The 17,170-nt window shown below is 42.3% G+C and overlaps 1 protein-coding gene across 2 annotated transcripts in view; it reads left to right on the top strand.

The window, feature by feature from the left end:
• Nucleotides 1-209: 209 nt before the first annotated feature.
• LOC139542893 (metabotropic glutamate receptor 7-like) overlaps nucleotides 210-17,170 on the top strand; it is a 124,361-nt gene continuing 107,400 nt past the window's right edge. For both annotated transcript variants that reach the window (XM_071348850.1, XM_071348849.1), the window contains exon 1: nucleotides 210-1,845. In XM_071348850.1, the coding sequence (XP_071204951.1) occupies nucleotides 1,336-1,845 (510 nt within the window). In that variant the 5' untranslated portion in view covers nucleotides 210-1,335. The remainder of the gene's footprint in view (nucleotides 1,846-17,170) is intronic.

The raw sequence follows: 17,170 nt of genomic DNA, 5'->3' as shown, positions 1-17,170 counted from the left end.
TCTACATAATCAGCACTGTCAAATGATTTACAAAATCTCCCAGATGAGCTGAATATTATCGTGTCCATTTGAGATATTTTTTAAGCAAATGTATAATTAGGTGGGTGGAGTGTGTGAGTGCGTGTGTGTAATGAGAGGGAGAGTGAATGGAGAGTGGAGAAAGGGAGGGAGACGAGAGGGGAGGGAGAAAAAGAGAGAGATTTTGGATTTCAACGGACCCCCGAACGACTGCGTGATGTACAAAGGGCTGCTCCTTTGCTCAGTGCGCACCGATGACGATAATGTGAAGAAGGCAAAATAACGAAGGAGCTTACACGCAATCAGAGGGATATAATAAAAACTGTGGTTTACAATGTTAGCCTTGACTGAGAAATGTAAAGACGAAGCACTGACAGAGAGGAGTTGACACACTTTCCCAAACCTCGAAAATATGACTTTCTACAGGTAATCGTAATCGCTGGAAACCTTGTTGAGAAGTGATTCACCTCGGGGGGTTTCAAGCAGCTTGAATGACGTCTCATGGAAAGCGGGTGAAAACTAATCGTGCATGTTGAGTCCATCTGTGAGTCATTAATTTGTCTTACGTGTAGGCTATATGATTTTTTGGGGCGGAGGAGAAGGAAATAAAGAAGTAGAGATTGTTTGCATTTTCGTCCAGTTCGAAGAGTCTGAATGCCCACCAACGGTAGGCGTTTCATTTGGGGAGATATTTTGTGATTATATGGACTCCGGGTCGACCGACACGCAGCAGGCAGATCGTAGCGGACACGCCAGATCCGTCATTGCGCTCATGTGAAGTTTGGTTCTGCGAAAAGGATGTCACCCAGTTCTGCTGGATCTAAAATCAAAGAGCATTTTTAAAGGCTGTTTGATCTGTTCGGTATTTTAATTCTGTGAAAGATATATTAGGATTCTTCTCAGTTTTGATCGGATCCCTTTTTCTTTTACTGTGAACTGACTGATCTAGGTGTTGCTTTAAGTGATAGCCTACAGTCATGCATATTTTTTGTGGCAGTGGGGACCCATGCGTAAACTATTTTATTAATGTTTTCTCAGACAAATGGATGTCAATTACCTCATTTCACTGAGCGCTTTGAATCCCTGTCAGTTTTTTTTCTTCTATTCAACAAGCTAAGCGAGCACTGGTAATCAAGCGATGGGCGCAGTTTGCCTGAGTAGGAACCGAATGCGTCTCGATTTTTTTAATGCAGCTTGTTGAATCTCCTCCTAGGTAATAGGAATGGGCTCTTATTGACACACTTTACAGCCATTTGGGTGGTAACAGGCGGTTTACAGCCTCCCTTTCCCTAAAACTAACTCAGCTGTCGGAGCATCATGGCTCGTTACGGTTTCGGACTGAAACAGAACCCTCGCTTTCTATGGAGAGTGTTATGTTTGATGAGAACGTTGTTGGATTTCGCGCTGTCGCAGGAAGTTTACGCACCCCATTCTATCAAGATTGAGGGACATTTGACCCTGGGTGGTCTCTTCCCGGTGCACACCAGAGGGACCGACGGCGTGCCTTGTGGAGATATCAAAAAGGAGAACGGGATCCATCGGCTTGAGGCCATGCTGTATGCTCTGGATCAAATCAACCTCGACGATCAACTTTTACCCAACATCACCCTAGGCGCCCGGGTGCTAGACACTTGTTCGAGAGATACATATGCGCTGGAACAATCATTAACTTTCGTTCAGGCTTTGATACAGAAGGACACTTCGGATGTGAGGTGCACCAATGGAGAACCGCCGTTGTTCGTCAAGCCGGAGAAAGTGGTTGGAGTCATTGGCGCCTCGGCAAGTTCTGTATCGATTATGGTCGCCAACATTTTGCGCCTCTTTCAGGTGAGTTAACCTCTGAAAATTCCCCCATACTGTATGCCTATATTTAAAACAACATGTGTAAGCTAGTCCTATTTTATTATGTGTCTTATGTGTTTTAATTTACAGCCTATCTACAGTATTTGTTGGCCTCATTGCATTATGAGAAAAGGTTGAGAGACAGTTTGAGTGGGCTGTTGCGCTTCCCTAGTGGTGCTGAAAGAACAGCTCCTGCTGCCCCCCCCCCCCAGCTGGGTAGTGCTAGGGCAAAAAACAAAACGTGCACCTGGGGGGCAGGGGGCCACAGGAACGAGTTTGCGAAATTCTGCTCTATCCCTCCCTCTCCTTCAATCTCCCTTTCCCTTTCTTCAAGGTGGATTAAATGGTGCCTGGCTGGCAACCCAGTCTGAAAGATCTGATAGAATGGTTGTTTTTATTGGGGATTTTAAAATTAATCCTTTTACATATTTTACAAATGTTTGGATTAAACTTTTATTTTTGAGGCAAAAATATGTCTGTTTTGAGTGTCTGTTGTCAGCTCTGTCACTGATGGCTAACCCTCCGAAGATCAATCTTTTTGTCAATCAAAAATAAAAACAAATCACTGTATTGCAAAATATGCTTAATAAACAATTGAAGTATTTGCTGACCTAAGGGGTAATATTTGCTATATAAATGTTTTATGTTCTAAATCTAGAAAGAAAATGCCAAAATGCCAAAGATATTCATAGAACAATTAAAAGTGCTGTAAAACAAAGAAAAAATGGGTTTGGAGATTTGTATAAAAAAATGTAATAATGTAATGTTATAATTAAACATTAAAGGCCTTTAAACACTTGTTGGCCAATACATGTATAAGTTAAATGCTTTTTATGGTGTCTGAGAGAGTTGACATAAATCCAGTTAGTTGCATGTTATATACAGTGCCAGTCAAAAATGTGGACACACATACTCATTCAAGGGATTTTCTTTATTTTTACTATTTCTACATTGTAGAATAATAGTGAAGACATCACAACTATGAAATAACACATATGGAATCATGTGGTAACCAAAAAAAGTGTTAAACAAATCTAAATATATTTTAATATTTGAGATTCTTCAAAGTAGCCACCCTTTGCCTTGATGACAGCTTTGCACACTCTTGGCATTCTCTCAACCAGCTTCACCTGGAATGCTATTCCAACAGTCTTGAAGGAGTTCCCCCATATTCTGAGCACTTGCTGGCCGCTTTTCCTTCACTCTGCAGCTCAACTCATCCCAAACATCTCAATTGGGTTGAGGTCAGGTGATTGTGGAGGCCAGGTCATCTGATGTAGCACTCCACCACTCTCCTTCTTGGTCAAATAGCCCTTACACAGCCTGGAGGTGTTTTGGGTCATTGTCCTGTTGAAAAACAAATGACAGTCCCACTAAGTGCAAACCAGATGTGATGGCGTATCACTGCAGAATGCTGTGGCAGCCATGCTGGTTAAGTGTGCCTTGAATTCTAAATAAATCACAGACAGTGTCACCAGCAAAGCACCCCCACACCATCGCATCTCCTCCTCCATGCTTCATGGTGGGAACCACACATGCAGAGATCATCCGTTCACCTACTCTGCGTCTCACAAAGACACGGCGGTTGGAACCAAAAATCTCAAATTTGGACTCATCAGACCATAGGACAGATTTCCACCAGTCTAATGTCCATTGCTTGTGTTTCTTGGTCCAAGCAAGTCTCTTCTTATTATTGGTGTTCTTTAGTAGTGGTTTCTTTGCAGCAATTCGACCATGAAGGCCTGAATCACGCAGTCTCCTCTGAACAGTTGATGTTGAGATGTGTCTTTTACTTGAACTGTGTGAAGCATTTATTTGGACTGCAATTTCTGAGGCTGATAACTCTAATGATCTTATCCTCTTCAGCAGAGGTAACTCTGGGTCTTCCATTACTCTGGCGGTCCTCATGAGAGCCAGTTTCATCATAGGGCTTGATGATCTTTGCGACTACACTTGAAGAAACTTTCAAAGATCTTGAAATGTTCCAGATTGACTGACCTTCACGTCTTAAAGTAATGATGGACTGTCATTTCTCTTTGCTTATTTGAGCTGTTCTTGCCATAATATGGACTTGGTATTTTACCAAATAGGGCTATCTTCTATATATCACCCCTACCTTGTCACAACACAACTGATTGGCTCCAATGCATTAAGGAAAGAAATTCCACAAATTAACTTTTAACAAGGGACACCTGTTAATTGAAATGCATTCCGGGTAAATACCTCATGAAGCTGGTTGAGAGAATGCCAAGAGTGTGCAAAGCTGTCATCAAGGCAAAGGATGGCTACTTTGAAGAATCTCAAATATAAAACATTTTGATTTGTTTGACACTGTTTTGGGTAACTACATGATTCCATATGTGTTGTTTCATAGTTTTGATATCTTCACAATCATTCTACAATGTAGAAAATAGTAAAAATTCAGAAACACATTGGAATGAGTAGGTGTGTTCGAGCTTTTGACTGGTACTGTATATGCTCTCTTTTTAGCTAGTTCTTTGTCGAATTTTGAGCCGGAGTCATACAAAATCATGTGTTTCTCCACTCCGACGATTAATCCACAGATATAAAGGGAAAGATAATTTGTTTTAAGTTAGCAATCTTTAATTCATCTCACCTAGTTTGTCTTTCAAGCATCCACATGGATTTGTATCTTCCTGATATCGAATAAGGGAATTTGCAGTGCATGGAGCGTCTCAAATAGAACCATGTTCTATTTTAATGCTTGGCTACGCAGACGCTCGGTCACATACAGTACACGAGCGGTGTGGGTGAAATGATTGAATAACAGGTATGTGTACATTTATTTTGCAATGCTCGCATACACAATGTAGCCGGTGAGTGTTGCATGTCTGACTAACATGCTGACTAGACCGGGCACAGGCGTTCGTCTGCGTGCGCCAATTCGCACATGTTATCTTTGCAAAATAACTATTTTGGATGCAGCAGTTGTTAGCTAGAATGCTAACACTCATTGATATAAACTCAGCAAAAAAGAAATGTCCCTTTTTCAGGAACCTGTCTTTCAAAGATAATTCATAAAAATCCAACTGACGTCACAGATCTTCATTGTAAAGGGTTTAAACACTGTTTCCCATGCTTGTTCAATGAACCATAAACAATGAATGAACATGCACTTGTGGAACGGTCGTTCAGAAACTAACAGCTTACAGACGGTAGGCAATTAAGGTCACAGTTATGAAAACTTAGGACACTAAAGAAGCCTTTCTACTGACTCTAAAAAACACCAAAAGAAGGATGCCCAGGGTCCCTGCTTATCTGCGTGAACGTGCCTTAGGCATGGTGCAAGGAGGCATGAGGACTGCAGATGTGGCCAGGGCAATAAATAGCAATGTCTGTAATGTGAGACGCCTAAGACAGCGCTACAGGGAGACAGGACGGACAGCTGATTGTCCTCGCAGTGGCAGGCCACGTGTAACAACACCTGCACAAGATCGGTACATCCGACCATCACACCTGCGGGACAGGTACAGGATGGCAACAACAACTGCCCGAGTTACACCAGGAACGCACAATCCCTTCATCAGTGCTCAGACTGTCCGCAATAGGCGGAGAGAGGCTGGACTGAGTGCTTGTAGGCCAGTTGTAAGGCAGGTCCTCACCAGACATCACCGGCAACAACGTCGCCTATGGGCACAAACCCACCGTCACTGGACCAGACAGGACTGGCAAAAAGTGCTCTTCACTAACGAGTTGCGGTTTTGTTTCACCAGGGGTGATGGTCCGATTCGCGTTTATCGTGGAAGGAATGAGCGTTACACCGAGGCCTGTACTCTGGAACGGGATCAATTTGGAGGTGGAGGGTCTGTCATGGTCTGGGGTGGTGTGTCACAGCATCATCGGACTGAGCTTGTTGTCATTGCAGGCTATCTCAACGCTGTGCGTTACAGGGAAGACATCCTCCTCCCTCATGTGGTACCCTTCCTGCAGGCTCATCCTGACATGACCCTCCAGCATGACAATGCCACCAGCCATACTGTTTGTTCTGTGCGTGATTTCCTGCAAGACAGGAATGTCAGTGTTCTGCCATGGCCAGCGAAGAGCCCGGATCTCAATCCCATTGAGCACATCTGGGACCTGTTGGATTGGAGGGTGAGGGCTAGGGCCATTCCCCGAGAAATGTCCACGAACTTGCAAGTGCCTTGGTGGAAGAGTGGGGTAACATCTCACAGCAAGAACTGGCAAATCTGGTGCAGTCCATGAGGAGATGCACTGCAGTACTTAATGCATCTGGTGGCCAAACCAGATACTGACTGTTACTTTTGATTTTGACCCCCCCCCCCCCTTTGTTCAGGGACACATTCTTCAATTTATGTTAGTCACATGTCTGTGGAACTTGTTCAGTTTATGTCTCAGTTGTTGAATCTTGTTATGTTCATACAAATATTTACACATGTTAAGTTTGCTGAAAATAAACACAGTTGACAGTGAGAGGACATTTCTTTTTTTGCTGAGTTTAGGTTGTAGCAAAAGCTAGCCAAAGAGCCATTTTACTGGTTGAAGTTAAAGTGTTTTTTTCTTAGTAAAATGCAGTTGATTTGCGATGACACAAACATTACATTAAGCAGAACATTCATAGGAGCCTTAAAATCCAATTATAATCCAATAGTAGTGTGAAATGCACTCATAAACAATATGTAAATAGAGGCTTTTTTTTGCTGGCATTCTATAAGAACTCCCCCTTGTTCTGCCACCTACTTGCGCACATTGCCCTCATGCGGCAATGTTTGCAAACACAGAAAGGGGTCTTTAGGCAACTCAGTTATGATTATTTTTATATGTATATTTTTGTGGAACAGTTTCATTTCAATAAGAACGTTTTTGTTTCTTGAAATCATTGTCACGTGGTTAATCATAAAAATTATACACATCTATAAGTTACAATTCAACTAAGGGAGAGCACCACCCTCTGCCATATGGACACATTGATAATCTACACTGTGATCCATTGGCGGCTGAAGAAATGAGTACATGGAACTCTGAAATAGCCTGTAGGCCAATGCAGCAGTAGGCCTATAACTTCCATTGTCAACTAACTTAACTAAAATACATAGCCCTAAAGCTGATAAAAATAAAAACTGAAGAAAATATCCGGATGAAAATTCTGGATCTTTCAAATAACATGAATCTCTCTACTCTGTCTGCCTAGCTGTTTTTATTACGTTTCCACTGGATATATAGTGCATTCGGAAAGTATTCAGACCCCTTTACTTTTTCCACATTTTGTTACATTACGGCATTATTCTAAAATTGATTAAATTGCTTTTCCCCCCCCTCATCAATCTACACACAATACCCCATAATGACAAAGCAAAAACTGTTTTTTAGATTTATAAAAATAACTATAACATTTACATAAGTATTCAGACATTACTCAGTACTTTATTGAAGCACCTTTGGCAGTGATTACAGCCTCAAGTCTTCTTGGGTATGACGCTATAAGCTTGGCACAGCTGTATATTTGGGAAGTTTCTCCCGTTGTTTGCTGCAGATCCTCTCAAGCTTTGTTAGGTTAGATGGGGAGCATTGCTGCACAGCTATGTTCAGGTCTCTCCAGAGATGTTCGATCGGGTTCAAGTTCGGGCTCTGGCTGGGCCGCTCAAGGACATTCAGAGACTTGTCCCGAAGCCACTCCTGTTTTGTCTTGGCTGTGCGCTTAGGGTTGTTGTCCTGTTGGAAGGTGAACCTTCACCCCAGTCTGAGGTCCTGAGCGAGTATCTCACTGTACTTTGCTCTGTTCATCTTTGCCTTGATCCTGACTAGTCTCCCAGTACCTGCCGCTGAAAAACATCCCCACGGCATGATGCTGCCACCACCATGCTTCACCGTAAAGATGGTGCCAGTTTTCCTCCAGATGTTACACTTGGCATTCAGGCCAAAGAGTTCAATCTTGGTTTCATCAGACCAGATAATCTTGTTTCTCATTGTCTGAGAGTCTTTAGCTGCCTTTTGGCAAACTCCAAGCGGGCTGTCATGTGCCTTTTACTGAGGAGTGGTTTCTGTCCGGTCACTCTACCATAAAAGCCTGATTGGTGGAGTGCTGCAAGATGAGAGAACCTTCTGGATGGATATCCCATCTCCACGGAGGAACTCACCTCCCTGACCAAGGCCCTTCTCCCCTGATTGCTCAGTTTGGCCAGGCGGCCAGCTCTAGGAAGAGTCTTGGTGGTTCCAAACTTCTTCCATTTAAGAATTATGGAGGCGACTGTGTTCTTGGTGACCTTCAATGCTGCAGAAATGTTTTGGTACCCTTCCCCAGATCTGTGCCTCAACACAATCCTGTCTCTGAGCTCTACGGACAATTCCTTCGACCTCATGGCTTGGTTTTTGCTCTGACATGCACTGTCTACTGTGGGATCTTATATAGACAGGTGTGTGCCTTTCCAAATCATGTCCAATCAATTGAATTTACCACAGGTGGACTCCAATCAATTTGTAGAAACATCTCAAGGATGATCAATGGAAACAGGATGCACCTGAGCTCAATTTTGAGTCTCATTGCAAAGGGTCTACTTATATAAATAAGGTATTTCTGTTTTTAATTTTTAATAAATTAGCACAAATGTCTAAAAACCTTTGTCATTATGGGGTATTGTGTTTAAATTGCTGATGTTTTTTTACTTATATAATCCATTTTAGAATAAGGCTGTAACGTAATAAAATGTGGAAAAAGTCCGAAGTCACTGTGGGATCATTACATCATGATTTTTTTTCATGGTGATTTTGGTGGCCGGGAGAGTGTTGGAAAGATTTTTCAAATACTGTGAAGAACTATTACTATTGGCAAAATATGTATATATATATTTTTTTTTTAAAGACTTTGTTGACTTACTGTGTGAGGTGAAGAAAAAATGACTGAGAAGCTCAGATTATTAGTGGTGGATGTGGTGATTTTAAGACAATCAGAATTCAGACATCCCAAATGAGCACTTTCCTCCATATATATGCATGCGGCAGACCAGGTACGACCTACTTCTATGCGTGCTCTCCCTCTGTATGTTCCTCTAGAGAAATCAGACCCATTATCATTGCTCACATGGAGCACTCCAAACAAAAGACAATGAAAACAATTGTCACAACTTGTAAATGATGGTTATGAAATAAACCAAAACTTGTTTCTCACGAGTGTAGCAGGTTGTGAACCCTGCGAACAACGTTTCCACTCCAATAATGAGAAAATAGGCTAAATTACCATAATTAAAACATGCATTAACAGAAATTAATGTAACCAAATGACGGAGGATTAACTGTACATTCACTAGGCCTACTGGTCACGTACAGTACCAGTCAAAAGTCTGTACACACCTATTCATTCAAGGGTTTTTCTGTATTTTTACTATTTTCTACATTGTAGAATAATAGTGAAGACATCAAAACTATGAAATAACACATATGGAATCATTTAGTAACCAAAAAAAGTGTTAAATGAATCAAAATAAATTGTATATTTGAGATTCTTCAAAGTAGCCACCCTTTGCCTTGATGACAGCTTTGCACACTCTTGATAATGAGACACAGTGACCACAGTAGAATGTGTGTTCCTCATAGGCCTGCGTACCTCTTGTTGAGAAAGAGTCAGCAGTAGAACACACTGGCAGTAGGCTCACTGTTAGTACTGCAGTGGAATGAGGCACCCTGCAGAGCTGCAAAACAGCAAATTAATTATTAAAAACGCATGTTTAGAGAAAAATATGCAATTATTTAAAATAGTGTGCATACACTTGCCATAGTACAAGCCAACATCCAAGCAAGTTCTCTCATTTGAAGATATAAGATGTGCTGTTCGGAAGGCCAAGTAGAAAACATGAGTTTTAGTGTTTGTGTTATTGACTTGTGGTTAAACATTGTGACTTACTATCAATGTTATTATTGTGTATTTTCCAAAATCAATTAAACCAAGCACAGGCCAGGACTAAGTAGCTGTTTAATAGAGACTGAAGCCATCAAAGTACTTACCATGCTGCTTTATGAAAGCCCCAACCACATTAACACACACACACACACACACACACACACATACACACACACACACACACACACACACACACACACACACACACACACACACACACACACACACACACACACACACACACACACACACACACACACACACACACACACACACACACACACACACACACACACACACACACACACACACATTATTACCCCCCTTCTCTTAACACCAAGTCCAATCTTCACCAGACCACTCCAGTCATGCTGGTCTCAGGAGCTTTGTGGCTGTCAGGTGGACATGCTTGTTGATGGTTCCAATATCTTGGCTTTGGGGTTAAATTACCTCTTCCATTATCAATGCAGGGTTGTAATCAGGATTCTCCTTAGAGTGAAGGCACCCCAAGGACTATAATTGTCATGTCTTTCCCAAATGCAAGTGATTATGTCTAAAATATGTTCCTTGAGTATAGCATTAAAACTCATCCACATAGTAGAAAAGTTTTGGAGTTTTCATGGGATTTGGCGACCATAAAAGATTCCTTGGGGAAAGAAAGGATACTTCCATAAGTCCCTAATTCCGTTATCTCAGGTGCTCCAGTGTCTGTCTGTGTGTCAGGCTGCAGCAGTGTAGGTGGGGTGTGTGCTGTGGCATCAGCGTAGTAATCAGGCTCGGGGAATCAGTGGGTTGACACAGGCGCCGTCACAAAGCTCCTTCCTCCGTTTGCTCAGGCAATCACTCTGCATTTATGCTAATTATCCCCACTGCACCGCGCTGGCTGCCGTCATATAGCTGTCACCGGCTCTGTTGATCCCCACAGTCAAACCCTACACAAATCCTCAGGAGGAAATATTTGTTTAAATGTCTCGATTTCCAACCAATTTCAATATTGAGACAGTACGGTCTCCTCTAAGTTTTTCTCTTTCTCTCCCACTTAGACATGTTCTGGTCTTGATGATCATATTGATAGTGCACATTGATTAAGATGAATCCCAGTGGTAATCAATAGAATCCGGGGATGATAGCTCCCTGCTCATTTACACTCATCACTGCAACTGATTCATTTGTGATAGCAATTACAAGTTTCACAAAATGTTTTCAAATCCAATCCATCAAGTGGAGAATTAATTTAGTTAAACACTGAATGAAACACCTGTTCCTTCCTGATAGAAAAGGTAAAGTGGAATTTCTTCTGTTAAAATTGGGATTAACGGCTCCATACTTTATCAGACAAGCCGTGCCGGATTTCATTTTCTTTACATTGTCAATAATAAAGCGGATGAAGATGTCTGTGGTTGAACAACTGGAGTTGAGGTGCTACCTAAATTAAGTAGACAATACATCCCAACATAAGGTGAGATCCTCTTCATATAAATGTAACATTTTTTATTTTGATGAAGGTTAAAACATTGTGAAATATCAGTCAGTTGTGATCTTTGTCATATTCTCTTCAACTCCAGTCAGTGCACAATCCAATACATTCTGGAATGTTCTCTCTGTCTGCAATATAACTCTATGGACAGAGTCAGGGGGGTCAGTCATCTTCTCAGAGCAGTGCATCAGTGTTGTGGTCCTTCAGTGAGGATTTCAGTGGACGTCACCATATACTGTAACACAGCAATTGTGTTCATCTCCCCCTGTGATAAATGGAACAGCAGGGAAGTTAAATACAGATTGTTGCTTTCATTGCCAGACAATAAATATCACTGCTGTCTTTTCAAGGTGTGAGTGGCCGCTGAACTGTTAATGCTGGGAAATTGACACGGGATAGATTTTTCAGAGGGCCCACGAGTGTTGATCAATACTGTTGCCATGGTGAGGCTGATTTTCTCTGAAGATGTTTTCATTTCCCTGTTCTTTCACACAGCACTATAGAAATGAGAAACAACAATTACACAAAACGCTTCAATTATTACAGATTGTTCAAACAAATGAGTTGTTGTTCTCAACCTCTGAGAGATCATCTTTTAGTATTTCATCGTTCTGTGTTTTGCGAGCATTCTCCCACGTTTGAGGAAGGCCTCTTCCTAGGCCTACAATCCTTAGTGTCCATTAGCAACTCTTGGTCCATGGAATGAATAGTGAAATATATATATATACAGTTGAAATTGGAAGCTTACATACACCTTAGCCAAATACATTTAAACTCAGTTTTTCACAATTCCTGACATTTAATCCCAGTAAAAATTCCCTGTCTTAGGTCAATTAGGATCACCACTTTATTTTAAGAATGTGAAATGTCAGAAAAATAGTAGAGAAAATGATTTCTTTCAGCTTTTATTTCTTTCATCACATTCCCAGTGGGTCAGAAGTGTACATACACTCAATTAGTATTTGGTAGCATTGCCTTTAAATTGTTTAACTTGGGTCAAACGTTTCGGGGAGCCTTCCACAAGCTTCCCACAATAAGTTGGGTGAATTTTGGCCCATTCCTCCTGACAGAGCTGGTGCAACTGAGTCAGGTTTGTAGGCCTCCTTGCTCGCACATGCTTTTTCAGTTCTGCTCACAAATTTTCTATATGATTGAGGTCAGGGCTTTGTGATGGCCACTCCAATACCTTGACTTTGTTGTCCTTAAGCCATTTTGCCACAACTTTGGAAGTATGCTTGGGGTCATAGTCCATTTGGAAAACCCAATTACGAACAAGCTTTAACTTCCTGACTGATGTCTTGAGATGTTGCTTCAATATATCCACATAATTTTCCTCCTCATGATGCCATCTATTTTGTGATGTGCACCAGTCCCTCCTGCAGCAAAGCACCACAACAACATGATGCTGCCACCCCCGTGCTTCTCGGTTGGGATGGTGTTCTTCGGCTTGCAAGCCTCCCCCTTTTTCCTCCAAACATAACAATGGTCATTATGGCTAAACAGTTCTATTTTTGTTTCATCAGACCAGAGGACATGTCTCCAAAAAGTACAATCTTTGTCCTCATGTGCAGTTGCAAACTGTAGTCTGGCTTTTTTATGGCGGTTTTGGAGCAGTGGCTTCTTCCTTGGTGAGCGGCCTTTCAGGTTATGTCGATATAGGACTCGTTTTACTGTGGATATAGATACTTTTGTACCTGTTTCCTCCAGCATCTTCACAAGGTCCTTTGCTGTTGTTCTGGGATTGATTTGCACTTTTCGCACCAAAGTACATTCATCTCTAGGAGACAGAACACGGTATGAGCAGTATGACGGCTGCGTGGTCCCATGGTGTTTATACTTGCCTACTGTTGTTTGTACAGATGAATGTGGTACCTTCAGGCATTTGGAAATTGCTCCCAAGGATGAACCAGACTTGTGGAGGGCTACAACTATTTCTTTGCTGATTTCTTTTGATTTTCCCATGATGTCAAGCAAAGAGGCACTGAGTTTGAAGGTAGGCCTTGAAATACATCCACAGGTACACCTCCAATTGACTCAAATTATGTTTATTAGCCTATCAGAAGCTTCTAAAGCCATGACATAATTTCCTGGAATTTTCCAAGCTGTTTAAAGGCACAGTCAATTTAGTGTATGTAAACTTCTGACCCACTGGAATTGTGATACAGTGAATTATAAGTTAAATAATCTGTCTGTAAACAATTGTTTGAAAAATGACTTGTGTCATGCACAAAGTAGATGTCCTAACCGACTTGCCAAAACTATAGTTTGTTAACAAGAAATTTGTGGAGTGGTTGAAAAATTTGTTTTAATGACTCCAACCTAAGCGTATGTAAACTTCCGACTACAACTGTATATTTTTTGCTGACATTAGGGGATGGCTGCCTGCTATTTCCTGTTTCCTTTCTTTCCCAAAGAGAGAGGTGTAACTTTGTATTGAAATCAGGTGAACTCTGTCTTGTGCTTCTGTCAGGGGACTGGGCCCCTGCAGACAAGCTGTCTAGGTGAAGCATTGATGTCCTCTCATAGTCTGACAGACATTACTCTGTTTTTATCTCTCGCCCTTTCCCAAAGAATCATCAGTACGATTGAGGCGAGGTAGATTGAATCCTGACAGAAAAACTGATCTATTCAGCTGACATCCGAAAGCACTGACAGACACACGGACATGTAGGCGAGATGGGTTGTGTAACTGGCACACTAAGCTGTCGCGAAATGTCATAGGTTAAATGTGTCTGCTTGTTCTAAACACAGTGGGCCATTTGCACATTCATGCGTGGGACAGCACAGGGTCAATTACTCCCATCTAGAGCACCTTTATTTATGCCTCCAGCGGGTAGAGGTCAGCTGTCAAGCACACGCACGCACGCACGCACGCACGCACGCACGCACGCACGCACGCACGCACGCACGCACGCACGCACGCACACACACACACACACACACACACACACACACACACACACACACACACACACACACACACACTCAGGCACGCAAGAATGTACGCGAACACCAAAACAACCAAACACACATAAAAACATACACACACACACACAGCATATAAAAAGACAAAGCTCTTGTGGAACTGTTCCGTGCCAGTGGTTTTGGAGCTTTTTTATTTTCTCTCCAAAGCTAGTCTTGCTAATTGGCTTTTACTCTGAGTGTGACACAGAGAGCTCTCTGATAGCGAGTTTATTCTCCCAGATACAGAACAAACTCTGATAATAATTATAATTATAATTTATTCAGACTTCCAGGAGCAATTATCAAACCCGAAAATGGACCCCTTTTAGTGTAAAAGAGAACTCTCAGCATGATGAAACAAACATACACTGTCCTCTATGGCCTTTTCGAGCCCAAGCATTGTATATAAGCCCTGGTTTATGCACTTCCAGTGTAGGTGACTAATGCAATAGTAATGTAATAAGTAAAAAATATCCCTCAGTCAACCCAGTTGTCTTTGTGGGTGACGTGATCGGTCCTGAGGTCAGACACCGTCTGTCAGAGGGAGATTGGGAAACCTTGTTAACCCATTAGTAGCTCCTGGATATGCCTTTGGGGGTGGGGTAGATGGACTCTCCTATTCACCCTACACCAGTATGTACTGTATGTGGAGTCATGTATGTTACATGTACAGTATGGTTCCACACATACCGGTACACGTTATGCACATCCACACTTAAAGAAATCCCGGGTGATCCCATTTGGCCCATGATGATCTGTATAATTTATCGGCATTGAATGTCGTAAACACTTTCTCTGCATCCATCATGCATGTCTTACAGCTACATTTCCCTCTTATTTCGCTGTATAACACCGCACCTCGTACGTCAACGTACCTCAAAGTACCTCCTTCCTTGCCCAGCCCATAAGAACCAATCTAAGGCATAAGGAGGGAATGCACCAGTCTCATCCCGGCTTCAGTGAGTGGAGGGCAGGCTATTGTTCACTCACCCAGCCAGCCATGTATTACCACCAAGCCTCTATATACCCTGGAGAAAACAGGGGGCCTATTTAACTTAACTCCCCTCATATTCACTGTAAAAAAAAAAATTAAGATCTTGATTCAACAAGATACAATTGTAAGGCCACCAGCTGCAATAAGATTGTGAGTTTGCTCAACAGACATTTTGATAAAACAGCAGTGGTGGAACCTGACCTAAAATATGACTACTGTGTTCTCAGTGAACAGAATAGTGTAATATTTGGCCTTGGGTATCCAGATTTGTTTTGTACAGAAAAGGCCTTTACCCAGTACTACAGTTATACAGCATGGACCAGAATAAATAAATAGATATTTTGGCTGTCTCTTTTTCCTCCTTCTGTCCATGTGCTGTAGCTGGATTACCAAACACCTGCACATGTCCTTAAACCTAATCTGTTATTCCATACATGCAATACGAGGCTAATCACTTTCAAATCACTTTCTCATTCTGACAGCACTGCTGGTGGTTGGCAAATGCATTAGATTGTTTCCTATTGTGTGTGCGGTCTTTGTGCTGCCATTTTAGACTGCGGGTGTGTGCCATTCGAGAGGTGGTGCATGTTCCTCGGTGGCGGCTCCTGTTAAGCTTTGGTTCTGCATATTCTTTTTGAAGCCTCCAGAAGCTTTCCCCTTTTTTACACCCTCCCTCGCACCACCTCTCTTCCCCATCTCCCCTCTTCCTGCTCTTCATTCATACATGGTGCTTTAGAATCCTATTCCACACAGTCTAATCCTGTTCAACTGCTTGTCAGGGAGAATTCCCCCTCAACGCGTGAAAGAATTGCAATTGAAGAAATGCAGAGGAGCCCCAAAAAATCTAGAAAAAAAGGGACCTTCAGATTCACGTTGTGAACATGTCCCCTCCCTCACCCTCCCGCCCTACATCCTCCTCCCAAATCCTCTCTTCCTTACACACAGAGTCACAGACTCACATTCCACAAGACACTTTGCAGTCTGATGGCAGCCTAACTAAGTGGGAAGTGCACTGCTCACATGGCCAGCCTGTTGTCCCCAGAGGTTGGTGGCACTGTTATGTATAGACTGCTGGACGTCTTAGTGAGGAGGAGTCTAATGCGGACGGGCATGCACACGGAAGACTGACTGGCAAGAGATGTGAAGATTGTTCGACCTGAGCTCTGCATCACTGAAAGAAAAGAAGACTGCTAAAAGCCTCTTACGGAAAAAAGTGTGTGTGTTTATATGTGGCTTTTTGTGTGTGTGTGTGTTTAAGTGTATGTGTGTGTGTGTGTTTAAGTGTTTAAGTGTGTGTGTGTTTAAGTGTGTGTGTGTGTGTGTGTGCGTGTTTAAGTGTGTGTGTGTGTTTAAGTGTATGTGTGTGTGTGTGTTTAAGTGTTTAAGTGTGTGTGTGTTTAAGTGTGTGTGTGTGTGTGTGTGCGTGTTTAAGTGTGTGTGTGTGTGTTTAAGTGTGTGTGTGTGTGTGTGTGTGCGTGTTTAAGTGTGTGTGTGTGTTTAAGTGTGTGCGCATGTACATGTTTGTGTTAGAAAGACGGTAGGGGATACGGGGGGACCCGTGGTGTGTATCCTCTCACTATACACAATAAGCCTTCATTAGGATTCATTGGTTGTCCTTCAGTTGTGTTATTACAGCACGCTCTAAGGCCATCTAAGAATGTCTGTTGTCAACGGATAGTCATAAATCTGCGCCGCATCAAAACGACATAATGACGGGGTATATTGAAGGAAGGGGATTTTTTTTTTTTTACAATAGGACCACCTTGAACTGCAGGTAGACATGCTTAAAGACCTGTTGATTTCACCCCTTAAAAATTCACAAGATTACTGCTTTAGAATTTGATTAGCTGAAATGTACTCCTGGCTATATTTCTCTGGGGATGGTGGTGAGTGTTCCATTTTCACTCCCTTTCTTTCTCTCAGCCTTGCAGTTTGTGTGTGTGTGTTCTGTGTGTGCGTGTGCGTGTGCGTGTGCGTGTGCGTGTGCGTGTGTGTGTGTGTG

The sequence above is a fragment of the Salvelinus alpinus genome, chromosome 17 (genome assembly GCF_045679555.1).
Source record: "Salvelinus alpinus chromosome 17, SLU_Salpinus.1, whole genome shotgun sequence".
NCBI classification, from domain to species: Eukaryota; Metazoa; Chordata; class Actinopteri; order Salmoniformes; family Salmonidae; genus Salvelinus; species Salvelinus alpinus.
This window is presented reverse-complemented; position numbering and strand designations above follow the sequence as displayed.